The 27,385-nt window shown below is 42.6% G+C and overlaps 2 protein-coding genes across 10 annotated transcripts in view; one reads left to right on the forward strand and one right to left on the reverse strand.

The window, feature by feature from the left end:
• Positions 1-14,264, forward strand: part of ptprz1a (protein tyrosine phosphatase receptor type Z1a) — a 63,970-nt gene extending 49,706 nt beyond the window's left edge. For 2 of the 3 annotated variants that reach the window (XM_034535989.1, XM_034535991.1), the window contains 17 exons: positions 2,103-2,188; positions 2,364-2,449; positions 4,436-4,456; positions 5,446-5,536; positions 5,840-5,916; positions 7,036-7,170; positions 7,529-7,663; positions 8,487-8,650; positions 8,744-8,879; positions 10,063-10,209; positions 10,571-10,664; positions 10,811-10,884; positions 10,974-11,105; positions 12,031-12,210; positions 12,738-12,877; positions 12,991-13,126; positions 13,332-14,264. In XM_034535989.1, the coding sequence (XP_034391880.1) occupies positions 2,103-2,188; positions 2,364-2,449; positions 4,436-4,456; positions 5,446-5,536; positions 5,840-5,916; positions 7,036-7,170; positions 7,529-7,663; positions 8,487-8,650; positions 8,744-8,879; positions 10,063-10,209; positions 10,571-10,664; positions 10,811-10,884; positions 10,974-11,105; positions 12,031-12,210; positions 12,738-12,877; positions 12,991-13,126; positions 13,332-13,478 (1,981 nt within the window). In that variant the 3' untranslated portion in view covers positions 13,479-14,264. The remainder of the gene's footprint in view (positions 1-2,102; positions 2,189-2,363; positions 2,450-4,435; positions 4,457-5,445; positions 5,537-5,839; positions 5,917-7,035; positions 7,171-7,528; positions 7,664-8,486; positions 8,651-8,743; positions 8,880-10,062; positions 10,210-10,570; positions 10,665-10,810; positions 10,885-10,973; positions 11,106-12,030; positions 12,211-12,737; positions 12,878-12,990; positions 13,127-13,331) is intronic. The other variant, XM_034535990.1, reaches the window with a different exon arrangement.
• A 2,963-nt stretch (positions 14,265-17,227) lies between these two features.
• aass (aminoadipate-semialdehyde synthase) overlaps positions 17,228-27,385 on the reverse strand; it is a 30,093-nt gene continuing 19,935 nt past the window's right edge. Inside the window, exons 16-26 of one of the 7 annotated variants that reach the window (XM_034535134.1) lie at positions 25,890-26,000; positions 25,572-25,680; positions 25,095-25,235; positions 24,818-24,985; positions 24,153-24,248; positions 21,270-21,385; positions 19,698-19,786; positions 19,081-19,257; positions 17,997-19,000; positions 17,741-17,868; positions 17,561-17,580 (exon numbers count right to left, since the gene is read on the reverse strand). In XM_034535134.1, coding sequence (XP_034391025.1) covers positions 18,882-19,000; positions 19,081-19,257; positions 19,698-19,786; positions 21,270-21,385; positions 24,153-24,248; positions 24,818-24,985; positions 25,095-25,235; positions 25,572-25,680; positions 25,890-26,000 — 1,126 coding nt within the window. In that variant the 3' untranslated portion in view covers positions 17,561-17,580; positions 17,741-17,868; positions 17,997-18,881. Of the gene's footprint in view, positions 17,517-17,560; positions 17,581-17,740; positions 19,001-19,080; positions 19,258-19,697; positions 19,787-21,269; positions 21,386-24,152; positions 24,249-24,817; positions 24,986-25,094; positions 25,236-25,571; positions 25,681-25,889; positions 26,001-27,385 lie in introns of those variants that run through there. The other 6 variants (XM_034535132.1, XM_034535130.1, XM_034535131.1 and 3 more) reach the window with 6 other exon arrangements.

The following is a 27,385-nucleotide window of genomic DNA, read 5'->3' on the forward strand; positions in this document are numbered from 1 at the left end:
TAACGACAATAGTAAATACTTGATTCATAGCAAACAAAAGTTTCTTTAAAGTGGTTTAAAAGTTCTTCTTTCCAAACCTCTCGGCTGTGCAGCAGTTCCTAGTCAAACACTATTTTGCACATGTTCTCATCTCGACATATTGTTCTTGTTTTTGCGCTCCGCATGTTGTTGTATCTCCGAGATTGAGCAGCGCTAATCCGGTAATAATCTGGGGAGCGGGGGGGGGGGGGGGATTAATCCCCGGTGAAGGATGTACCTCGGCCGCGAGCCGCCACTCAGTCAAGAGGGTCGGGGGATGGAAAAAGAACATCCGCCCGACGATGTCGGACAGGAGGAAACGTGTCGGCGTGTTGTAGGGCGAGCGGCGGGAGGCCGGACTAATCCTGCGGGGCGCCGTGTCTCTTTCCGCTCGCCGCTGACGGCCGCGTCGCTCACTTGGACGCCGCCGCTGTGCACTTGAGGTCAAGCAGTTGGAGGGATGTTGGTCGACTTTACAAGTGTACGACAAGTGGGAAGACGTCCAAGGCTTCTCAGAGAAACTAGTGAAAAGATCAGCGAAAGCATCATTAATAACAACGATGGCAAGACGGAGATGTTCATTAACACAATAAATGTTTAGATATAACAAAGAAAAAGGTTATTTATAGGAATATCGTGGCGGATTATTTGGACTTCTTCTTTGCAGACAACCTTTAGCACAAGGATACGGTTGTATAGAAGTCTGCATTCTCTCTCCTGACCACCAGGGAGTGACTCCTCTGGTTGTATAGAAGTTTATATAAATGACTCTACTTCTCTCTTGATTTATTCCCTCAGTAAACATTGTAAACATGGAAGGGTGTCACCTCTAGTTCTCCTTTGTCTGTTCAGCCATCACTAAAACATTGAGCTGGACCCCATAGAAACTCATAGAAACTCATAGAAACTCATAGAAACTCATAAAACATGCTCACGCTCTCCAAAGGTTCGGTCTCTGAACAATGTCAACGCCTCGTGTCCTTCATCGAGAAACTAGTGAAATAACCCGTAGAATGTTCTTGTATCTTTGATATGACAATTGTATTTATTTATTTATTTATTTAAGTAGTTATGGCTTAATTTAGTTCACATTATTAAATATAAACCTAAAAGATGATATGACAATTGTATATATTTACTTATTTATTTATTAAGTAGTTAGTTATGGCTTCACTTAGTGCACATTATTAAATATAAACCTAAAAGATGATATAACAATTGTATTTATTTATTCAAGTCGTTATGGCTTCATTGTACAGAGATGCACATTAATAAATATAAACCTAAAAGCTATTTTTATGGCCCCTTAAAGAAGAGTATGAGATAAAACCATTATTTTAATAGTTGTGACTCCCCATAAAAAGGTCTTTTATTCTGCCTGCTCAGAAGTACAATTTGTTAAGTAAATAATGTTCATTTTTCTGAAGTTTATTGATTTTTAAAAGGTTCTCGTTGCTATTGTTGTTATTGATTTAACTTTCATCTCGGCGTCTGATCAATAAAGAGAATAGAATCTGTGGAGATCACAGAGAACAACCGTGTGGTTTCTCCAGGACACGCCTCTAATCTCGGAGCTCCGCCCCTGCGACGGTCTGTTGTTGCCGTGGGCGATAATCCCCGATGCCCATTTTCTGGCCCCGAGACATACGCAGGTTAAGCAGAACCAATCTCATCCGTTTAAAAACGTGTCGCGGATTAACGGAACATCTTTCTTCTCGTGTTTATGGGAAGATTACGAGGATTCTCCAAAATGTGGGCTAAAAACAAAAGCATCTTTCAGCTGGTTCTCCAGATTCTGTGTGTGTGTGTGTGTGTGTGTGTGTGTGTTTATCTTTTATTCATCCACTCCAAATCAAAACGCTTTCTATCTATATTTTTGATTTTCTGTTCAGGATGTTTTCAAGACGAGATTTTGTCTTTTGTACTAAAATAATTTATAAAGTTTATTAAGTAATTGTTTATTTCCTGAAGCGTCTTTGTTTGTTGTTTTAAATTGACACAAAAGTGTGACTTTACTTCTCGTGGTGAAAAGAGGATTTTCAAAATAAGATACATTCTGTGTGTGTGTGTGTGTGTGTGTGCAGGACCTGTTTTCAGACGGCTCACTTCTACATCGACGACAACTCATCACCCCGAGTCATCGCTGTACCGCCTTCTGCATTGACATCTGGTAACACACACAGACACACAGACACACACACACACACACACACGCACGCGCACACACACACACACAGAGCTTCACATCTTTAACTCAACCCAATCGCAGACACATTGATTGTATTCTAACACAAGAGCAGAAATACACACATTTCACACTCGTTTTTTCCTGTTTCATCTTCCAGACGAACAAACGTCTTTCCCAGTGAAGCAGTTTGTGAAACACGTGGCCGAGCTCCACAACACCAGTGGATTCCAACGAGAGTTTGAGGTGTGTGTGTGTGTGTGTGTTTGTGTGAATTCAAGCTTTGTTTTGTTCTCAAACTGCAACTGAAGGAATAAATCAACACAAAGACAACAAGGCTGCAGATGCACGAAGGAGTTTAATTTGTTTCTTTATCAAATTATAGCGAAGATAATGTTGTTTCATTGGAAAACAGAAGATGGATGGATGGATAAATATATGGATGGATGGCTGGAAGGATGGATAGGTAGGTAGATGGATAGATGGATGGATGGGTGGATGGGTAGGTATATAGATGGATGGATATGTATATACTGTAGATGGATGGATAGGTATATAGATGGATAGGTAGATAGATGGGTATGTATATAGATGGGTAGGTAGATAGATGGATAGGTAGATGGATGGATAGGTATATAGATGGGTAGATAGATATATGGATAGGTATATAGATGGATAGGTAGATAGATGGGTAGATAGATATATGGATAGGTATATAGATGGATAGGTAGATAGATGGGTAGATAGATAGATGGATATGTATATAGATGGATATGTATATAGATGGATAGGTAGATAGATGGGTAGATAGATAGATGGATATGTATATAGATGGATAGGTAGATAGATGGATAGGTAGATAGATGGGTAGATAGATGGGTAGATAGATAGATGGATATGTATATAGATGGATAGGTAGATAGATGGGTAGATAGATATATGGATAGGTATATAGATGGATAGGTAGATAGATGGGTAGATAGATAGATGGATATGTATATAGATGGATATGTATATAGATGGATAGGTAGATAGATGGGTAGATAGATAGATGGATATGTATATAGATGGATAGGTAGATAGATGGATAGGTAGATAGATGGGTAGATAGATATATGGATAGGTAGATATATGGGTAGGTAGATAGATGGATAGGTAGATGGATGGATAGGTATATAGATGGATGGATAGATGGATGGGTAGGTAGATGGATGGATAGGTAGATAGATGGATGGATAGATGGATGGATAGGTAGATGGATGGATAGGTAGATAGATGGATAGGTAGATAGATGGATAGGTAGATGGATGGATAGGTAGATGGATGGATAGGTAGATAGATGGATAGGTAGATAGATGGGTAGGTAGATGGATGGATAGGTAGATGGATGGATAGGTAGATAGATGGATAGGTAGATAGATGGGTAGGTAGATGGATGGATAGGTAGATAGATGGGTAGGTATATAGATGGATAGGTAGATAGATGGATAGGTAGATGGATGGATAGGTAGATAGATGGGTAGGTATATAGATGGATAGGTAGATGGATGGATAGGTAGATAGATGGATAGGTAGATGTATGGATAGGTAGATAGGTGGATAAGTAGATATATGGATAGGTAGATAGATGGGTAGGTAGATAGATGGATAGGTAGATAGATGGATAGGTAGATAGATGGATAGGTAGATAGATGGATAGGTAGATAGATGGATAGGTAGATAGATGGGTAGGTAGATAGATGGGTAGGTAGATAGATGGATAGGTAGATAGATGGATAGGTAGATAGATGCGTAGGGAGATTGATGGATGAGCAATCAAAGGGACATTTTTTCTTGAAAGCAGCATTTATACAAACAGTTAAGCAATAAAATATAAAAGATTTAAAAATACACAATTTATACAATATAACAAAACAGATTTAGATTTGTAAAGTTTTCCATTTGTGCATGAAAATTGTAAAAGTAGCTAAATGTGTGTACAGATACATGCAAATGTAATTCAACATTCAAATTAAATAATTATTTATTTACTTCATATAAAGAACCCGGCGTTTATTTGGGTTGATTTGTCCCTTTTGTGTCGGCAGCAGCATGATCTGCATCGTGTGTACTTGGTGTGTACTTGGTGTGTATTTGGTGTGTATTTGGTGTGTATTTTGTCTTGTAATTTGTCTTCTTGCACCTCTTTGGTTGACTGTGCTCCGGCCTGCTGCTTCCTCACCTCGCCATTAGATACTGAAGGAGAGTTACGAGGTAAGAGGCCCCGCCTCCTCCTGACGGACGCCGCCGCCCTCATAGCTGTGGGGCGGTTGGGGGGGGTGTTGTTGTTGTTGTTGTTGTTGTTGTTGTTGTTGTTGTCTTGTAACGCAAAGCATTTTAATGTTAAATGTGAACGTTTTTGACAGACGTCTCTTGTATAACGAAGTTCAAAGCTTCACTGAGTTGTATCCAACGCTCTGAACCCACAGGAGTCCTTTGCTTCAGTAGAAATATCAGTTTAAAATACCCACAAATATTTTGTCTAATTTAACTTTTTCTCCCCATCTTATTGTAATGAATAAAAATACTGAAAACTGTCCACACTTTCAGACATTACTCGAATAAATTCTCTAAAACTCTTTAAATAATGGAGCAAAATAAATTCTAAGTATTGAACGTGAATACTATTATAACAACTTTGTGGATTTATTCCTGTTACTGATTTGAATCCAACATTTTTTTTTAAAAAATGCATAAACTGATGCAAACATATTCCTGGAGGTGGGTGGTGCTGTCTGCACGCCAGCAGAGACTCCGCCCCCTGGCCGGGTTTCCTCACTCTGCTGTTTGGGACTTTGAGCCTTCACCAAACAGGTTGATTCCTGCTGTAAAGTTTCAACATGGAGGTCTATGGGCATTAACTCGCCTTTGGAGCCTCAAGTGGCCAAAATGGCAAACTCCAAAACTTTTGTCGCTCTCGCGTTAGCTTAATTGTTCAGCTTCTGGTGTTGTTGAGCCCGGGAGAGGGGGCGGAGCCAAATAAAACTTTTTAGTGACACATTTTACTCCATTGTGTGTTTAAACTCCTCAAAGTAAAGTTTAAGAGAATGTATCGTTGTGCCGGTACTGAAACCCCCAGATTATTATAACATACCCTGTGTGTGTGTGTGTGTGTGTGTGTGTGTGTGTGTGTGTGTGTGTGTGTGTGTGTGTGTGTGTGTGTGTGTGTGTGTGTGTGTGTGTGTGTGTGTGTGTGTGTATAGGAGGTTCAGACGTGCACGGTGGACATGACGACCGACGGCTCCAACCATCCCGACAACAAAAGTAAAAACCGATACAGCAACATCCTGGCCTGTGAGTACCGGTCTGCTCCTTGAGTTTGATTGACAGCGTGGTTCATCCAATCACCTGCGTCTTTCCAAACCCATCTGCTGAAAAGTGTTTTAGGACATTTAAAAATGAAACAATAGTATCTTTAATGTCTTAGGTCTTCAGGAGAAAGACAGGAAGTGTGACGCACTAACACGCCGTGTTGTCTTTGGTCTTTTCGTAGGATTTGTCATAAAGCCTGTGACTTATCCCTAATCTGAAAGGGACATCTGACCTTTGCGCTGCTCTTTTATTTAATATGTTTTTGTATCCGTCCTTCGCCCTCAGACGACCACAGTCGAGTGCGACTCTCGTCGGACAAAGACGGGAAGACGGGAGATTACATCAACGCCAACTACGTGGACGTGAGGCGCTCTCCTTCATTCTCAGCTCCACACAAACTGAGGCCTTCATCTTCATTTCTTTATATTCCCCCCCCCCCGGTCTTCCTACACTTGCATCATTCTGAACCGTATTCATGACGCATCCTGTTGCTCTCCATTATGCACCAGCAGCGCTCGGCGTGCGGGTCACACGGTTGGTTTAAAGGACCTCTCCAGTACGAAGGCCGTGTGAAGGTTGTGTTAAAAGTGAGAGATTCAATGCCGACCTCTGAGAATAAAGTGGCACTTCTTCCTGCGCCGGCCTCGAAACCTTGAGCTGGAACAAATGTTTTAAATCTATTTTGTTCCTCACAAAACTTTTGCAAAGCAGATTTGTTGAAGTATTCAATATCCAGCGTTGTTTATATTCATGTGTTCTGGTAAGCCGTAGTCTTATGTCTGACACCGATGGACGGATAACTCTAGTTGGAACTGCATTCTCTCTTCTGACCACCAGGGGCGACTCCTCTGGTTGTATAGAAGTCTATGCTTCATGTGTTAAAGCTGCATTCTCTCTGCTGACCACCAGGGGGTGACTCCTCTGGTTGTATAGAAGTCTATGCTTCATGTGTTAAAGCTGCATTCTCTCTGCTGACCACCAGGGGGCGACTCCTCTGGTTGTTTAGAAGTCTATGCTTCATGTGTTAAAGCTGCATTCTCTCTGCTGACCACCAGGGGGAGACTCCTCTGGTTGTATAGAAGTATATGCTTCATGTGTTGAAGCTGCATTCTCTCTACTGACCACCAGGGGGAGACTCCTCTGGTTGTTTAGAAGTCTATGCTTCATGTGTTAAAGCTGCATTCTCTCTGCTGACCACCAGGGGGAGACTCCTCTGGTTGTATAGAAGTATATGCTTCATGTGTTAAAGCTGCATTCTCTCTACAGACCACCAGGGGGCGACTCCTCTGGTTGTATAGAAGTCTATTCTTCATGTGTTAAAGCTGCATTCTCTCTCCTGACCACCAGGGGGCGACTCCTCTGGTTGTATAGAAGTCTATGCTTCATGTGTTAAAGCTGCATTCTCTCTCCTGACCACCAGGGGGCGACTCCTCTGGTTGTATAGAAGTCTGTGTTTTTGAAAGCAGCTGATGTTTCTTCAGGGTTTCAAGAAGCCGCGGTCGTACATCGCCGCTCAGGGTCCTCTGAAGTCGAGCACCGAGGACTTCTGGAAGATGATTTGGGAGCAAAACGTCTGCGTCATCGTTATGATCACCAACCTGGTGGAGAAGGGAAGAGTGAGTGACGCCATCTTGACTCCTAACTTCACTGTGGACATGCCGGTTATCGGCCATGTACCAGTAACATTTAATAAAGGTGTTTTAAAAGTGTTTTGGGGAAATATTTTCCATGCATTCGTTACCAATCCAGATCTTGCAGAAAAGAACTAAAGAACTTCGATTTTTCATTTTATTTTTAATGCAAAATATTAAATGTGAGAGGTGAGAAAGTTTAGATGTTTATTAATTATATATATCTATAGTAATGCTGCCAGAATGTTTACATTCCTTAAACTGAAATAAAAAGCAGGGACTTTATTTTTAAATTGGAATAGAAAAGTTCTAAAATCTTTGTGTTTTTGGTCATAATCCTCAGAGGAAGTGCGATCAGTACTGGCCGGCGGAGGTGCAGGAGGAGTACGGCGGCTTCCTGGTGACGCTGAAGAGCAGCAGGGTGCTCGCCTACTACACCCAGAGGACCTTCTCCGTGAGGAACGCCCACGCCAAGAAGGTCGGGGCAAACAGCCAATCAGAACGCAGCGTTACTCGTCTGTGACTGTGAACTGAAATATTTTAGTTGTGGAAAAAGCAAAAAAAACATTTGAGGACGTCATCTTGGGACATTTTATTAATTCTTTGAGAAAATAACCAACAGATTAATCAACAATGAAGATGATCGTTAGTCGCTGCCCTACTCGGGGGACGCTTGTCATCCAGATATTTTTATTGTGATTAAAAAAGTAACTTCACTCGTTTTGACCTGAAAAACGTCCACAAATAAACGGTTTACTTGTTTAAAAAATAGCCAAAGTGATAACAAACTTTATTTAAATAGCTTGTTGCACACACTCGCAATATTGCATGAAATGTAATAATTATTCAAGCTAATTGAGATCATCAACTGATTTATTGACTTTTAATGATTCAATAATACGCTCAAAGTAAAATAATAATATATTCAAATATCATTACATTTCACAGTTATTAATTGTATTTATTTATTACTTAAAAAAATTATTTATTCAAATCTTCCTAAAATGTATTTAAACAATTTGACATAAAAAAAGAAAGAAATCCTTCTAATATTGATCCAGCCCATTATAGTTTATCTCAGTGAGGAGTAGAGAAGTTACACAACCCCGTGTGCGTGTGTTGAATTGTGTGTTTTATTGCTTATAAATGGACCGTTTTATACAACAAAGTAATCTCAAATGAATTCTTAAAGTTAAAGTGTGTCCGCGTTGCATTTGTATGGAGACTCAAAGCCTTCTGGACTTACTGGCGCCCTTCAAGTTCTTCTGTAAGTTTTCATTTTAATCTGTTTTTAACCGCAGGGCTCCCAGAAGGGGCGGAGCAACGAGCGGACGGTGACTCAGTACCATTACACCCAGTGGCCCGACATGGGCGTCCCGGAGTTCGCGCTGCCGCTGCTCAGCTTCGTCCGCAAGTCGTCCGGAGCCAGGCCGGACGACCGGGGGCCCGTGGTGGTGCACTGCAGGTGAGCCCTGAACGAACCAGGCGACCACGGACGGAGCTTCGTCTTCCCGTACGTTGAAGTAAAACTCCGTTCCTCCTTCCCGTTGGCGTGCAGCGCCGGCGTTGGCCGGACGGGCACGTACGTGGTGCTGGACAGCATGCTGACGCAGATGAGGGACGAAAGCAACGTCAACATCACGGGCTTCCTGAAACACATCCGCACGCAGAGGAACTACCTGGTTCAGACAGAGGTCAGAGGTCAACGTGTCCGTAGAATGTTACATTTGAACCCAGCGAGCGAAACAACGAGAGTGAAGTTTAACGACACATTGAACTGTGATCATTATTTATCTCCAGATCGTATCCGCACTAGCAGCGTAGTTCCATTGATGGTCTTTCTGTTCTGCACAGACAGTCGTGGTTCCCAGGGGATGAACCCTAATGCCTTCTGGGGATCCCCTGACTTCCCCTCTAGCTCTTCCATGAGGGTCACACTTGTGGTTTAGTGAGAAATATCAACAACTTTTGGATGGAATGCCATTTTGTACACATTCATGTTCCCCAGAGGATGAATCCTTCCAATCTTGTTGATTTCCCCTAGCGCCTCCATGGAGTTCACATTGCTGGTTCAATGTCTTGACATCTTTCTGGATAGCCATGACATGTTGGACACACATTCGTGGTTCCCAGAGTTTGTATCCAAATGACTTTTCCTCTAGCGCCTCCATGAACTTCACATTTGTGTTTTTTTTGGTTGAAACGCCATGACAGTTTCTACAGACATTCATGCTCCCCAGATGATGTGTTACTGATCTCGTTGATCCCGACTTTTCCCCTAGCGCCTCTATGAGGTCCACATTTGTGGTTTTGAGGAAAATATCTTTTATAACTAACTATTGGATGGAATGACATTTTGTACCAACATTCGTGTTCCCCAGATGATGAATCTTACTGATATTGTCGATCACCTGACTTCTCCCCTAGCGCCTTACTTTTCTTCTTTTTTTTGGTGCAACATTTTAATGGATAGTCAACATTTTGTCCAGGCAGTCATGGTTCCCAGAGGATGTATCCTAATGGGACTTTAATGACTTTTCTTCTCGGGCCTCAATGTTCACACGTGTCCCAACAATTATTAGATTGATTTGACAGTCAACATTCATATTCCTGTCAATACAAACGTTGTCATAGTTGCCATAGTTAGGATCTAAGTATGCTAAAAAAGGACATAAACTTTAATTATTTAAATGTTGGTTCTACCAACAAAAAGGAAGGATCTCTTTATGAAGACTACAGGCGATGTATAATAATAATAATTCTTATTATTGAACAAAAGGTCCCTGCATTACTCGTAGTGGACGGCGTAAAAACATAAATACATATTTTTTTACGAACAAGAATAAGCCTTTTTTTCATTCCATGCCCTCTCTGCAGGAACAGTATGTTTTTATCCACGACGCCTTGGTGGAGGCCATCTTGTCCGGAGACACGGAGGTGGCGGCGGCCCGGCTGCACCGGTACGTGGACGAGCTGCTGACCCCGGGGGCTGCTGGGAGGACGCGCCTGGACAAGCAGTTCACGGTGAGTCAAACGGTTCACTTTGTGTTCAAGGTCAACGACTCTTTTAGATCAAATCTCACAAATGGGTCTCGTCCGTATTGATTCACACGGTGTGAGTAAGTAAGATTTCTATAATAAGGTTTACAGTAAAAATGAATAAGTAAAAGATTTGGTTGTTTCCGGGAAAGGCGTCAGTATTCTTGGAGAATGAACATTCTTAAAGGATCTGGAAAGAAAATATAATATTTGAAGGCTTTATCCTGTACTCACAGATAAAAGGCTTGTAAAACAATACCAATAATGCAGGAGGATTGTTTTCCAAACACTTTGCATCGATGCTGCTTCTTCAGTCGTTTACAGATGTTTGCTGTTTTGCACACAGCTGGTTTGTCACTCCGGGGCGAAGCGGTGCGACTTCTCTGCAGCTCTGCAGGACGGCAACCGCGGCAAGAACAGGAAGTGCTCCGCGGTGCCCGGTGAGTCCGACGTGCTTCCAGGAAGACGAAGACGTCCCGTCAGTCGGAGGTTGAATTTGTCTCTCCGGCTGCAGTGTGGTGACGGTAGATGGGAAAGATGGCGTCGCATGACTCTTTTCTTCTTCTTCTTCTTTCTATCTTTGCAGACGAGAGGTCACGTGTGCGCTTGTCTACGGCGGCGGGGGAAACGTCCGACTACATTAACGCATCATACGTCACCGTAAGAACGAACTTAAAGTCATTTGAAGGGGAACGTCCTCTTGAGGATAGACACGGACATCATTGATACGGAGGTTTCTGTTCCTGCAGGGTTACAGGCAGAGAAGCGAGTTCATCATTACCCAGAATCCTTTGCCCGGCACCTTTAAGGACTTCTGGAGGATGCTTTGGGACCACAACGCCCAGGTCGTCGTGTCGCTGATGGGGACGCCGTCGGTCGAGGTGAGCAGCAAAGTCTGGACTCTCTAAACTCAAAAGACTTGGTTAAAAATGTTGGGAAATGCACGTTGTTTTAATTCAGAGAGCGTGATCATCCGATGGATATCAATCTCACGTCTGTGTGTTAAATACAGAGCTGGAGTCAGGGAGGGATTATCCTAGCTTAGCATAAAAGACTGGAAAGAGCTAGCCTGGCTCTGTCCAAAGTTAAGAAATGCTCACTAAATAACTCTTTTGGGGGTTTTGCATATTGAAACTTCTTTTGTGTTTTTTTAAAACTTTGTACAGAGCGAGGCTAGTAGTTTCCCTCCGTTTCCAGTCTTAATGCTAAGCTAGGCTAACCACATCCTGACTCCACCTCTGTACTTTTAAGGTCCGTCCACAAACCAATGGGTGACGTCCCTATGACTATGTCCACTTCTTATAGACAGTCTGTGGAAGAGGCGTAGATATAAACGGCTCATTCTAAGGGAACGATTTGTATGTTCAGGTAATTATACGCCCAAGAAAACATACTTAATAATATCATATCCCATCTCTGCTAGGGACCTCCCTCAATGCTGCGTACTGTACCTTTGAACAGCTGATTAAAAAGGGTCTCTACTGAACCTGTATCTGGTTTCCGGATTGGTGAAGCAGCAAAAGCAGCTCATGGATGATTTAAATGGAGGGACCACGATGCTCCCAATGGGGCGGCCATCTTGAAATGATGTGTGAACAGTCCAAAAGGTGTAATGAGAGTCTTTCCCCGACATGGCGTCAATATGTCGACATGAGGGTTGACGTCCTCTCTCAGAAAACACTGTTTAACTGTTGAACTGTTCATTAGGATTCACAAAAGCACGTTCGCTCGTAACAAGATGACAAGCCGGCGTAGTTACAGATTTCCATCTGTGGTTTAACGTCCGCTGACTTCCTGGGTTGTTAGATGCCCGAGGAGGAGGAGGAGGAGGCGGAGGAGGAGGCGGAGCTACGTGTCGTCTGGCCACGTAAAGGGCAGCCAATCAGCTACGAGACGTTCACCGTCACTCAGAGGAGCGAGAACCACATCTGTCTGACGAACGAGGACATGCTGGTGGTCCAGGACTACGCACTGGAAGCTACACAGGTTAGAGGCCGCTTCACTCGGACAACAAAACATGGTTCCAAAAAATAGTGGTTTTCTCTTTTAGTGGCATCTACTATGTAGCTAGTTTCAGTTGTCTTGTCTCCAGGTTTCAGCCTGCACTCCATTACAATATCTTAATAATAATAATAATAATTAATGCTGCGAGCAGCACAAAGCTGGTCCAAGCTAGAAGAATACATATTAGCTGGAGGTCCATGAAATGTCCCGATCCCATTCTTGTTCACCAGAAGATGAACCGTTTGAATGACCCCCACGATGTGACCTCGAATGCAGAGGTTCTCAACGTCAATTTAGTGATACAGCATTTTGTTGGAAGAAATCATCCGCAACACAATTAAGTGTTCAAATGTCTGAATGCTTTCTGTGTATTATATTTCCATTATTGCACAGTATAAACCAACAAAGGACTTGAGAGGCTTCCCCTTTGTTTCAAAGGGTGAGAGGACAAAAGGTTGAAATCTTACCGACTGGTTGTGACGGATGTCTGTTCTCGTTGTTTCTCACAGGACGACTTTGTTCTGGAGGTGAAGCGCTACCGGGCCCCTCGCTGGCCCAATCCGGACAGTCCCATCAGCAACACCTTCGAGCTGCTCAACCTGGTGAAGGGGAGCGCCGCCAAGGACGGCCCCGTCGTGGTCCACGATGAGTAAGACCTTCACGAGTCGTCGGCATGTTCCATAAGAATAACGACATTTCAGGGTTCCTCTGTTCTGAATGAATACGTTTCACAGCCACAGTTTCTCTTTCTTATTTTTCTAGCGTGGGAGGAGCCACGGCAGCCACGTTCTGCGCTCTGTCGTCTCTAACTCGCCAGCTGGAGGCCGAAGGTTCGGTCGACGTCTTCCAAGTGGCCAAGCTGACGAACCTCATGAGACCGGGAGCCTTCAGCGACATTGTACGGCCGCCGTTTGTCTCACGATATGCTGACGATGATGTCATGTCTGTTACACCTTGGGTGATATTATTCAATTGTTTTAAAGGAAACTCTGACGGGCATGATTAGCCGGTTTGGAAACAAACCTCGAGGTCGAACCCATTTTACATCACGCCAGGATCTGAAATACCCCGAAAATATAATCAACCTGTCGTTTGATTTACAGGAGCAGTACCAGTTCCTGTACAAAGCCATGCTGAGTCTCATCGGGACGCAGGAAGATGAGAAAACCCTCCAGTCCTCAGACAACAACGGTACCATTGTGGTGGGAACCGCCAGCACTGCTGCAGAGAGCCTGGAATCCCTGGTGTAACCTCCCCCCCCCCCCGAAAACACCACAACAAACTTGTTTAACTTTTACAAATGAGCAACAGCATTTCGTCCCTCCAGTCACCAACAGAGCTTCTCCCGATGCCCGACTCGTGCTTCCACTACTAAGTAATACTCGTCAGCGTTCAGGAGGACTCGGTACCGACCGGGTTTCTTCTCCGATGGATCTGGACTGCCTGCGGTTTTTGTAATGTGTGCCTTTTTGTATTTTTCATTCTGTACTTCTAACTTTGATACAAGCTGTAGACTAACTGTCCACTGTTTTTAACGCTGTACTGGCCCGAGACGTTTCACTTAACCAACTTTTCCTAAACCTTTTGTATTTATTGGCACTGAGCCAAATGGGGCAGGGGGGGAAAAAAAAGAAGGGAAAAAGCATCTTTTTACATCAAATGAGATATTTGGTTAGCTTGTCTTTTATAGCGCTCCTGCACTGAACTCCTTTCTGTAAATACCATCCCAACGGTAACAGCAGTCGAATATGAAATAAGGGCCTGGAATAATACAAAATAATAATCTAATGTAAATAATATTATAGTAATCAACTTGATGGACCAAATTTCTATTTATACTTTTAGATTTTTATATTTTACCATTTTTAGTGCATTCGAATGTTATGGTTTAATTCTAATTGCTTAGTTGGAGAACATTAATGCTTTTATATTCTGGATTTTGTAACAGACTAAATGTGATGCATGGGGTACTGACATGTTTGTTTTTTAGCTGGACATGAAACACTGCTGGATTATTAGCTAGAGGATTAAATAAGTGAAAGAACACCAAAGAAGGAGCCTTTGAGTTTTTTTGTTGCCGTGTACAAAACAAGTACACTAACTAAACTGTGCCGTCTGTTAATATGAAAAAAACAGCCAATAATGTTCTTTTTAATATTTTTATTTCAAAGCTTTAACAGAGTGAGCAAGAAAATTGGACATCCCTTGTGTATAGTATGTCATAAAAAACAAAAAAGTCGGAGGTCATCCTTTTGGGGAAAAGGAACAGGGTCGGGACATTTACTTTTATTTTAGTTTCTTAGGATGCCCATTAAAGTTTCATATTTCTGTGTAAACTAGTTAACAAATATTATGACTCAGCCTGTGGGGACCTTGAATATCCAAAAGAAATGTCATACCAATTGTAGCCGATTGGGACAAAAATCTAAAAGATAAACAAAAGTAAGATGTGAGTCCAAGCGTGACGATGAAGAGGCAATCAAACATGGGCTGAAAAAGCAGGTCACATGAATTTACATTTCTGGGCTTTAGCTGATGCGTTTACTCATGAGTGACTTTCTGAAGGAGCCTAAATTCCCCCCCGATCAACAGCCTGCCCACAGGAAGGAGGTCAAAGGTCACAACCGTGAGACAAAGGAGGGAGCAGACGCCCCTGTGAGCCTGACAGGAGAGAGGAGTTGCAGAAACAGAGAAAATAAAGACACGGTTCTGATGAAATCCACGTGCTGTCCAGCCTGTGGATTATGTATTTTCCCTTTATGGAGTCATGCTTTAATCCCTGCGCTGAACTGGTTATTCCAATTGGTTTCCCATGTGTTAATCCGGGCTGAGACTCAAGACGCAAGAAACGCGCCTTTTCAGGACAGAAAATAGGTCAAGTGTCCCAGACGTCATCTTGACCGGCCGCCGTATCCACACCTTAATTTGCATTTTTGACTTCTCATAATTACATGCCCAATTATCCCCTGCTTGGTGGCCTAGTTTGGATGGCTGCCTCCAAATTGAGTGGAAGCAAACAGGCTGATCAGCAGGAGGCTGAGAGGTCTTCAGAACAGGATCCCCAGAGTCCAAAATATCTGACTATTGCTTAAATCTGTAAATCAGCCACGAGATAGACAGTGGTGTATGTTTTAACTTTCACTTGTAATGGAGTACATTTGCAGTGTTTTACTTTTACTTCAGTACTTTACTTCAAATGCACTTTCATTCACATTAATCTAGTTTGTGTATAAAATATCAATCTGAAGTAACTAGTAAGAGTTGTCACATGAATTAAGTTTAATCCGCAGGGCGTCAGCATGACTTGAGTAAAAGAGCTTCAAAGATGTTTAGAAAGTTACTAAAAACATGAAAAGGTTCCCAAATACTGACAAACAGAAACATTCCACTTCCCTTTACTAATATGGAGGGTGCAATATGTCAACAGTGCAATTAAATACTTTAATTAGAATGCATTAATACAATAAAAATCCAACTATAAATTATTTAATTGTGCACTTACAATGATGAGATGCAAGTGTGAATCAAAATAATGAGATTATTGCATTTTCAATTTACATTTCTGCATCTAAATGACAAAAAAAAGAAAGAATGTAACATAATCATTTTTATTCATGTAACTTTTTTTTTTTTTTTTACATTTTTAGATATCAAAACAAGCTCTTATGAACAAATGAGTGTTTTATCATAAATGTCGGCTGAAACATGAAGGACAAAACAATATTTTGTTTGGAGGTAAACCAATACTTTGATCAGTAAAATGTTAGTGTGGTTCTCTTGTGTCGCGTCTTTGTGCCATTCAGATGCAAACCTACAAATCTACCAAAATATCAAACGTGCTACCGTTTAATATCTTCTGGAGGCCCACATATAAACTACATTAAGTAAACATATGAATGTAATTACTTTTAAAAATATATCTCAGGTACTTATAAAATATTTCTCTGTGGGTATTTCTTTTTAAAGCATTTAACAAACCGTTTACAAAGTGATCACATCCCCCCCCCCCCACACACAAAAAATTCAATAAATATTGCTCATGACAATAAATACTACAGTCTGGGAAACTTCCGGTTCCACAAAAACAGAATTCATCCTTTAAAACAACTCAAATAAAAAATGTCGACATACGCCGAGAAACGCTGTTTCTTTTTTCAAATCAAGATCACGAGTTAATAACAGAAAAAAATTAATGTGACATCTCAAGAACTTTCTAAATAATATTGCGATTGTAATTATCGAGGGCAGTGGCCTACATGATGTAAGACAAGATACGTTTGCATTCAATTCTTTTTTTTTATTAGCATTTACTTAAATTTTTTTTATTCTTTACATGAATGTAATCAGCTGAAATTTGTTGACTCCGTTGTTAAATATTTGAGATATTGAAACTGAGAGGCAATCATATAAAATGTTGTGCAAACCTTAGAAAAGATCAATTCTGACCAACAAAATAAAACCATTAACTCATGATCCCGTTCAAACAAGATGAAAATAATTCCCAACCGCTCTTGGCTTCATTTACAGTGGACGACTTCCTTTAGCAATACAATATCCTGAGAATGAGAGCTGATAACAGTATTCTATGGTTCTGGTGTTGGACTGGTTGATTTCCATCACGGCTTTGAAGAAATGTGTGAAGCAAGTTTGTAACTAAGGTGATGTTTCTTTTGTTACACTTTGAAGGTCGGTGCAGTATTGAGCTGTTTTTAAAAAAAAATTAATGCAGAAATCAGATGCTGTTTTAAGGTGAAGGGACAAAAGAGAAGACATTCAGCATCTTTGCACTTACACTGTTCCAGATAAAAACATTGCAGATTCATGATTGAACCTACGTTAGCTGCACAGACCGACAAGAGAAACTTAAGTTAGCTGCACAGACCGACAAGAGAAACTTAAGTTAGCTGCACAGACCGACAAGAGAAACTTAAGTTAGCTGCACAGACCAGCAAGAGAAACTTAAGTTAGCTGCACAGACCAGCAAGAGAAACTTAAGTTAGCTGCACAGACCAGCAAGAGAAACTTAAGTTAGCTGCACAGACCAGCAAGAGAAACTTAAGTTAGCTGCACAGACCGACAAGAGAAACTTAAGTTAGCTGCACAGACCGACAAGAGAAACCTACGTTAGCTGCACAGACTGACAAGAGAAACTTAAGTTAGCTGCACAGACCGACAAGAGAAACTTAAGTTAGCTGCACAGACTGACAAGAGAAACTTAAGTTAGCTGCACAGACTGACAAGAGAAACCTACGTTAGCTGCACAGACTGCACAGACCGACAAGAGAAACCTACGTTAGCTGCACAGACCAGCAAGAGAAACTTAAGTTAGCTGCACAGACCGACAAGAGAAACCTACGTTAGCTGCACAGACTGACAAGAGAAACTTAAGTTAGCTGCACAGACCGACAAGAGAAACTTAAGTTAGCTGCACAGACTGACAAGAGAAACTTAAGTTAGCTGCACAGACCAGCAAGAGAAACTTAAGTTAGCTGCACAGACCGACAAGAGAAACTTAAGTTAGCTGCACAGACCGACAAGAGAAACTTAAGTTAGCTGCACAGACCAGCAAGAGAAACTTAAGTTAGCTGCACAGACCGACAAGAGAAACTTAAGTTAGCTGCACAGACCGACAAGAGAAACCTACGTTAGCTGCACAGACTGACAAGAGAAACTTAAGTTAGCTGCACAGACCGACAAGAGAAACTTAAGTTAGCTGCACAGACTGACAAGAGAAACTTAAGTTAGCTGCACAGACCGACAAGAGAAACCTACGTTAGCTGCACAGACTGCACAGACCGACAAGAGAAACCTACGTTAGCTGCACAGACCAGCAAGAGAAACTTAAGTTAGCTGCACAGACCGACAAGAGAAACTTAAGTTAGCTGCACAGACCGACAAGAGAAACCTACGTTAGCTGCACAGACTGACAAGAGAAACTTAAGTTAGCTGCACAGACCGACAAGAGAAACTTAAGTTAGCTGCACAGACTGACAAGAGAAACTTAAGTTAGCTGCACAGACTGACAAGAGAAACCTACGTTAGCTGCACAGACTGCACAGACCGACAAGAGAAACCTACGTTAGCTGCACAGACCAGCAAGAGAAACTTAAGTTAGCTGCACAGACCGACAAGAGAAACTTAAGTTAGCTGCACAGACCGACAAGAGAAACCTACGTTAGCTGCACAGACTGACAAGAGAAACTTAAGTTAGCTGCACAGACCGACAAGAGAAACTTAAGTTAGCTGCACAGACTGACAAGAGAAACTTAAGTTAGCTGCACAGACTGACAAGAGAAACCTACGTTAGCTGCACAGACCGACAAGAGAAACTAACGCTCATTGCTTTAAGCAATGTCAGAATTTGCCATCTACTCTCCAGGAATAGTTTACTAGGAAGTTTCTACAATGGTTTTACAATGAGACAATGTTTGTGCTTTTTAATGCTTTAAATTTCTAACGCCAAACATGGTGTTTGATCATTAGAGCTTCTACACATCTTCACAGAAGAACGTTTCTCTGACACAGTCGACAGTCAGAATGTTAATATTAAACCACAGATTACCGAATATCATCTGAACTGCTTCAAAACCAAATTATTACAACATTTAAATTTCTAACACAATAAAAGATGACCTTTTTGCCCTTTTGAGCTTTTACTCCTGCAGAGTGCTCTTGGACATGAAGTGAAGTCCTTCCTCCTTCAGGCAGGCCAGCGCCGGCCGGTAGATATCCTTCGTCATGGGAACCACGAGTCCCTTTGTAAGGATTTCACCTGAAGAAATATACTCTTTAAAATTAAATTTTTACTTAATTCCTGAGACAGAAACAATCTTCCAGGCGGACATCACTAACCATCAAGGACCATGCGGGCAGCAATGGCTGCTGGGTATCCTACAGTTTTAGCCATGGCGGAGAAGCCGCTGGGGTCGCCGTACACCGCCAGGCTAATGTGTTTGGTCTCCAGCTCGCCGGTTGGATGGCGAAGCCCAACGTCAGTCCTCATGAGGATCATGTCTCGCTCGGACTTATCTAACCAAGGGATGAAAGCCATTAGCAGCTCATGTACTGGTTAATAATAATAAATATATATATATATATATATATAAACAGAACAATAGATGAAACAATGACACCAATAGATGTGAGAAAATCAAGATTGAACTAATTAAATTAAATAAAGACGACATCACATTAAAAACAAGCTATTATTTTAAAGCTTTATCTCCTCCTCAGTTCCGAGGGGTCCTGATGGCAAAAACACGGGCACCTTTTAGTTTTTAAACTCGACTTTGGAGCCGATCTAAGGCAGCGAACATAAGGTGCCAACATGTTCTTCTATACCTTAGACGTGCGTTAAAAGTGATTAGTAAAAATCTTTAAATAAGTTCTAAACAGGGAGCCGATGGAGAGAAGTTAGGATTGTGTTATTACATGGTGTACTTGTTTTTAAGTAATAAAACGCGCCTCACCGAAGGATAATTTAGCTTCCAGGTGTTTCGTCAGAGCGGCCAGAACGCTGTCGGCTTGAACCGCCGACTCATCGCTCAGCATCCCAAACCTGAACACACAGAGACAAAAACAAAGAGACTTTTCCCTCACAATAGAGTAACCTTCACAAAGCTGTTTCAAAAGGTTTAAAAGGAAAATGACTGCTTTAACAGCCGGTGGCGTTTGGAGCGACAGCCCACACATCCTTGGCTGAATCTAAAGAGATGAGCAGTTGCTTTTTGTCGCTGCTTTGCTGGTGAATTGAATAAATGAACAAGTCGAAGCTTCGTTTGGCTTTTTATTCTTTTTTTATATTTTAACTGAACGGATTGGAACGTTTCCAACGGTTCACTTTTACCATTCGGAGGAATTCACGCTTTCAATGCCAACCGGGGCCCTCGTTGCCGGGACAATGGCGGCGCGAGTGCCTTGGTCTGAAGAGACCTTTTGGAAAAAAAAGTTGGTTTCATCTGAAGAGTGTGCGCGCTACACCACTTCAGACGCCCTCGTTTAAATAAAAAAAAAAGAAGACGTGGAAAGTGTGCATAAGAGGAGCAGCCTCGGCCTTGTTGTCAAGCCGCCGCTCAACGGCGCCAACGCCAACTTTGAAGAGCAACAGACGCCGAGAAGCATCCAAAAGAACTTGTTGAAAAAGGGGCCGTTAATCTTGAGTTAATTATTAATTACCAATTTGATTCCACCAAATCGACCACGTGGAAAAGTATTAGTTACTTTTCACAAATATCTCACTCTTGAAGCTGGTTCGTCCGTTACTCCGGTTATTTACTTCTTAAAAATCAGCAGGATCAAATAATAAAGGTTTTTATTAAACTAGATCATGCAATTGATCAGAGTGGCCTCCTGGGAACCACATAATGTCTCCTTAAGATCCTCTTTAGCTCCTAGACTAGTCTACTTAAGATCATCTTTAGCTCCTAGACTAGTCTACTTAAGATCCTCTTTAGCTCCTAGATTAGTCTACTTAAGATCATCTTTAGCTCCTAGACTAGTCTACTTAAGATCATCTTTAGCTCCTAGACTAGTCTACTTAAGATCATCTTTAGCTCCTAGACTAGTCTCCTTAAGGTCCTATTTAGCGCCTAGACTAGTCTCCTTAAGATCCTTTTTAGCTCCTAGACTAGTCTACTTAAGATCCTCTTTAGCTCCTAGACTAGTCTACTTAAGATCATCTTTATCTCCTATACTGTCTCCTCAAGACCCTCTTTATCTCCTATACTGTCTCCTTAAGACCCTCTTTATCTCCTAGACTAGTCTCCTTAAGACCCTCTTTATCTCCTATACTGTCTCCTTAAGATCCTCTTTATCTCCTAGACTAGTCTCCTTAAGACCCTCTTTATCTCCTATACTGCCTCCTCAAGATCCTCTTTATCTCCTAGACTAGTCTCCTTAAGACCCTCTTTATCTCCTATACTGTCTCCTCAAGACCCTCTTTATCTCCTTTACTGTCTCCTTAAGATCCTCCTCGTCTCCTAGACTGTTCCATGAACGTGCCAGAGCTCTGGAGAGAAACTTTTCCTCCCACGTGTTCTCACCATCTCAGGGTGTCCATCACAAAGTCGTCCTTTCCGACGCGTTCGAAGACGGCTTCTTCAAAGGCATCATGGGAAATAGAAGAGGACAATCCCATCTGCTCACAGAGGAGGGCTTTCTGTAGAGAGAGGACATATCACAGTTGCTCCTTTATACTTATAGACCATCACATTTAAAACACGTTTGGTTGTTTTTTTCCCCTTTTAAAAATGCCTCCTAGCTCATAATCTGTCTACGGGGTAATCTATAGTATACAATGTATCTGAAGGCTCCTAGCTGGGTCTCCTGGCTCCTAGTCTGTCTCCTTAAGAATATATTTATCTCCTAGAATGTCTCTTTAACATAACCTTTAGCTCCAAGACTGTTTCCTAGCTCCTCTGTTGCTCATAAACTCTCCTAGCTCCTAGACTGTCTCCTTAAGACCCTCTTTAGCTGCTATACTGTTTCATAAAGCTCCTCTTTAGCTTCTACACTTACTCTTAAAGATCTCATTCAGCTACTTGTCTGTCTTCTAGCTCCTCTTTAGCTTCTGCACTGTCTCCTAGCTCCTCTTTAGCTTCTACACTGTCTCCTAGCTCCTCTTTAGCTTCTGCACTGTCTCCTACTTCCTCTTTAGCTACTCGTCTGTGTCCTAGCTACTCTTTAGCTACTCGTCTGTCTCCTAGCTCCTCTTTAGCTACTCGTCTGTCTCCTAACTCCTCTTTAGCTTCTCGTCTGTCTCCTAGCGTCTCTTTAGCTTCTCGTCTATCTCCTAGCTTCTCTTTAGCTACTTGTCTGTCTCCCAGCTCCTCTTTAGCTTCTACATTGTCTCCTAGCTTCTCTTTAGCTACTAGTCTGTCTCCTAGCGCCTCTTTAGCTTCTACACTGTCTCCTAGCTCCTGAATTTAGCTACTCGTCTGTGTCCTAGCTCCTCTTTAGCTACTCTCCTGTCTCCTAGCGCCTCTTTAGCTACTCGTCTGTGTCCTAGCGTCTCTTTAGCTACTCGTCTGTCTCCTAGCTCCTCTTTAGCTACTCGTCTGTCTCCTAGCTCCTCTTTAGCTACTCGTCTGTCTCCTAACTCCTCTTTAGCTTCTCGTCTGTCTCCTAGCGTCTCTTTAGCTTCTCGTCTATCTCCTAGCTTCTCTTTAGCTACTTGTCTGTCTCCCAGCTCCTCTTTAGCTTCTACATTGTCTCCTAGCTTCTCTTTAGCTACTAGTCTGTCTCCTAGCGCCTCTTTAGCTTCTACACTGTCTCCTAGCTCCTGAATTTAGCTACTCGTCTGTGTCCTAGCTCCTCTTTAGCTACTCTCCTGTCTCCTAGCGCCTCTTTAGCTACTCGTCTGTGTCCTAGCGTCTCTTTAGCTACTCGTCTGTCTCCTAGCTCCTCTTTAGCTACTCGTCTGTCTCCTAACTCCTCTTTAGCTTCTCGTCTGTCTCCTAGCGTCTCTTTAGCTTCTCGTCTATCTCCTAGCTTCTCTTTAGCTACTTGTCTGTCTCCCAGCTCCTCTTTAGCTTCTACATTGTCTCCTAGCGCCTCTTTAGCTTCTACACTGTCTCCTAGCTCCTGAATTTAGCTACTTGTCTGTGTCCTAGCTCCTCTTTAGCTACTCTCCTGTCTCCTAGCGCCTCTTTAGCTACTCGTCTGTCTCCTAACTCCTCTTTAGCTTCTCGTCTGTCTCCTAGCGTCTCTTTAGCTTCTCGTCTATCTCCTAGCTTCTCTTTAGCTACTTGTCTGTCTCCCAGCTCCTCTTTAGCTTCTACATTGTCTCCTAGCGTCTCTTTAGCTACTCGTCTGTCTCCTAGCTCCTCTTTAGCTACTCGTCTGTCTCCTAACTCCTCTTTAGCTTCTCGTCTGTCTCCTAGCGTCTCTTTAGCTTCTCGTCTATCTCCTAGCTTCTCTTTAGCTACTTGTCTGTCTCCCAGCTCCTCTTTAGCTTCTACATTGTCTCCTAGCGCCTCTTTAGCTTCTACACTGTCTCCTAGCTCCTGAATTTAGCTACTTGTCTGTGTCCTAGCTCCTCTTTAGCTACTCTCCTGTCTCCTAGCGCCTCTTTAGCTACTCGTCTGTGTCCTAGCGTCTCTTTAGCTTCTCGTCTATCTCCTAGCTTCTCTTTAGCTACTAGTCTGTCTCCTAGCGCCTCTTTAGCTTCTACACTGTCTCCTAGCTCCTGAATTTAGCTACTAGTCTGTCTCCTAGCGCCTCTTTGGCTTCTACACTGTCTCCTAGCTCCTGAATTTAGCTACTCGTCTGTGTCCTAACTCCTCTTTAGCTACTCGCCTGTCTCCTAGCGCCTATTTAGCTACTCGTCTGTGTCCTAGCGTCTCTTTAGCTTCTCGTCTATCTCCTAGCGCCTCTTTAGCTTCTACACTGTCTTCTAGCTCCTGAATTTAGCTACTCGTCTGTGTCCTAGCTCCTCTTTAGCTACTCGCCTGTCTCCTAGCGCCTCTTTAGCTACTCGTCTGTGTCCTAGCGCCTCTTTAGCTTCTACATTGTCTCCTAGCTCCTCTTTAGCTACTCGTCTGTCTCCTAGCGCCTCTTTAGCTTCTACAGTCTCCTAGCTCTTCTTTTAAAAAGGGCTTAACGGGGGCAACACTTCTCGTTTTTCTATTTATCGTTGCATCTCAATTCCAGATAAAAAATGTTTTTATAAAAAAGATATTTATGAGTGTTTTTCAGAAACACAAGTGCCGGGATTAAAAATCCTGCTTTGATCTGTTGATGAACGTGAAGCCGTGTGTTCCTCGTTCATCTCAAGGGCATCAAACTCTCAGCGTGCAGCCTTGATGTAAAAAGACTCTTCAGCGAACCCACTTCCACAGAAGCGTCACTCGCCTCTAAGCCTCAATGGCCGACCGGAGAAAGAAGCACACTTTATGCACAGAATGCGTCCTCGCGGAGGTTCTTACCCAGGAAACGGGGGATGAGTTCGGCTTCAGGATGGGACAGGGGTCGCTGTTGATCAGACCCAGTTTGACGAACCCACTCATGGCCTTCGAGAAGCCCTTTGGGACGAGACGCGACTCACAATTAACACATTTACAGATGCACGACACTTCCACTGCGTTTATCTGACCGCTTCACTGACTTTATCACCTTCCTGTCCTGTGACAACCTCGTATCTCCAGATGTGTTGATGAATGTGTGTGATAAACTAAAGAATAAAGTGTTCCTTTATGTTTTGAGAAACTCCTCCTACTTTAGCTAAATAAACTCTTTTCTTGGATCAGCTGGAGAACTGTTTGTTCTTTTTAGAGATTCGAGGTTCTCACAGGACAAAGACGCATGATGGTCTTATAGAATATGATTCATTGAAGTTAAACTAGACAACAGGATATAAAGGAGGTAAAAACATGCAACAAACACTTTAATGCAGCAGGAATATTAATCCAGAAATATCAGATGTAAAAGTAAAACCCTGACGGGGAACATTTTACTGCACATCAATACTTTATTATACATTTCAACACATATCCGAATTAAATTGGAGAAAATCTGACAACAAGCAGGTTAATTAAGTAAAGCTGAACATTCATATTGGAAGGGTGTGTGTGTGTGCGCGTGTGTGTGGTACCTTGAAGCGCAGCGTTCCTCTGATCAGAGTGTGTGCCGTCGGGATGCCGTAAACCTCGGCATACTTGGTGCTGTCGCGGTTTGGAAACCCCTCCAGGTTGAAACCAGGAAAGAAATCCATCGGCGCGCTGAACTCCATCAGAGCGCCGCCACTTGGGATGCTCACCACCTGAACCCCACACACACACACACACACACACACACACACACACACACATTACAGGAAGAGATCCACAGAATAAACATACAGTCGTCTGGTTGCGTTCAGGCCTCCGTACCTGGTTGTCTCGGAGGAAGACGGCGGTGCTGATGGTGTTGAGCAGGACGCCGTACGGACTCCAGCTGAACTTGTAGCGGAGAGGATTGTCGGAACATTCTGGAGCAGGAAGTCCGCCGCAGAACGAGCTGTAGGACTCCACCTGTCGCAGCCAATTAACAACCAATTGATTTTAAACGTCCCCGCAGTATTTTTATTTTTTTAGCACAACAGAGGTCCGGCAATCACCGGCTAGAAGCCAATTATAAAAAGGATAAAAGTGGTTTGGTGATTTATTTAAAATATGTATGACACACTGGAACAGCTTTTCTTTAAGCCACCAGCTGTTTATATTTGCGGTAACATAACGGCAGTGAGTGAAAAGATGCACCGATTGTCACTTTCTTTTTCCAATGTTGTGGAAATTTGGTTAAAATTACCGTTACAATTTAATGGAAACCTTTTTTAAAACACACACACACACACACAGCTGACTCACGATGCAGCCGTCGGCTTTGGCCTTGTCGATACACTCCATAGCGAGCATGTGATCGATGCCCGGGTCCAGTCCAATCTCGTTCACTATGGTGATGCCGGCCTCCACCGCACTGACACACACAAACAAACAAACAAACAAACAAACAAACACACAAACATAATGAGAATTGATTAAAAAGGCACAGTCAAATACATTTTCATCACTTGATTAAACCGTCACCGTTATCATTGTGACCTGCAGAAGAAAAGCAAAAAGTTCTGGCACATCAAAGAGTAGAATTTAACATTCTTTGTATATCTTAAAGTCCATGTACACCACCTGCTCTGCAGCTCCTTCATGGCAGGACTCAGGTAGCTGGCCGTCACCATGTTCACCTTCCTCTCGATGCAGTGTTTGGCGATGAGCGGGTGAAGAGTGTACGGCAGCATGCTGAGGAGCAGAGGGAGGAGGGGGGGTCAGGACAGACGCCCATGAATTCATCATGGATTTGTTTAGCCATTTTTGGGGGGTTTCCCATTGGCGAAGGTTGTGCATAGTACCTGGTACTTTGTATTTAATACGGACAGATACAATATGATTGTACCGAGGACAGCCATCCCATGTTGCCGTCGTAGTGTTCATAGCAGCTGCTAATTTGCAACCACCGTCTCTAGAAGGGCTTTTTAAAATTGAGCCGAGCCGATGCTGGAAGGAGGAGTTAAAACCCTGCAGACCACCGATTGGTCAGAGAGAATCTTTACCGGAGCAACAGGACCTCCTGCACAAGCCCGTCATTATTAAATAACCGCGCTACGAGACTTTACTCTACACCGTACACTACACCGTTAACTACACCGTACTCTACACCGTTAACTACACCGTTAACTACACCGTTAACTACACTGTACTCTACACCGTTAACTACACCGTACTCTACACCGTTAACTACACCGTACTCTACACCGTTAACTACACTGTACTCTACACCGTTAACTACACCGTACTCTACACCGTTAACTACACTGTACTTTACACCGTTAACTACACTGTACTTTACACCGTTAACTACACTGTACTCTACACCGTTAACTACACCGTTAACTACACTGTACTCTACACCGTTAACTACACCGTACTCTACACCGTTAACTACACCGTACTTTACACCGTTAACTACACCGTACTCTACACCGTTAACTACACCGTTAACTACACTGTACTTTACACCGTTAACTACACCGTACTCTACACTGTTAACTACACCGTACTCTACACCGTTAACTACACTGTACTCTACACCGTTAACTACACCGTACTCTACACCGTTAACTACACTGTACTTTACACCGTTAACTACACTGTACTTTACACCGTTAACTACACTGTACTCTACACCGTTAACTACACTGTACTCTACACCGTTAACTACACCGTTAACTACACTGTACTCTACACCGTTAACTACACCGTACTCTACACCGTTAACTACACCATACACTACGTACACTGCATGGTACACTACACCGTTAACTACATTGTACCCCCGACGTACACTACTACGTACACTATACCCTACACATTAACTACACCGCACACTACACCATAAACTACACCATGCACTAGGCCGTGCACTACACGTTAACAACACCATATACTACATACACTACACCATATACACCGTAAACTACAGCATGCACTAGGCTGTACACTACATGTTAACTACACCATATACTACATACACTACACCATATACACCGTAAACTACAGCATGCACTAGGCTGTACACTACATGTTAACTACACCATATACTACATACACTACACCATGTACACCGT

Source organism: Cyclopterus lumpus, chromosome 6 (assembly GCF_009769545.1).
Source record: "Cyclopterus lumpus isolate fCycLum1 chromosome 6, fCycLum1.pri, whole genome shotgun sequence".
In the NCBI taxonomy this organism is placed as follows: Eukaryota; Metazoa; Chordata; class Actinopteri; order Perciformes; family Cyclopteridae; genus Cyclopterus; species Cyclopterus lumpus.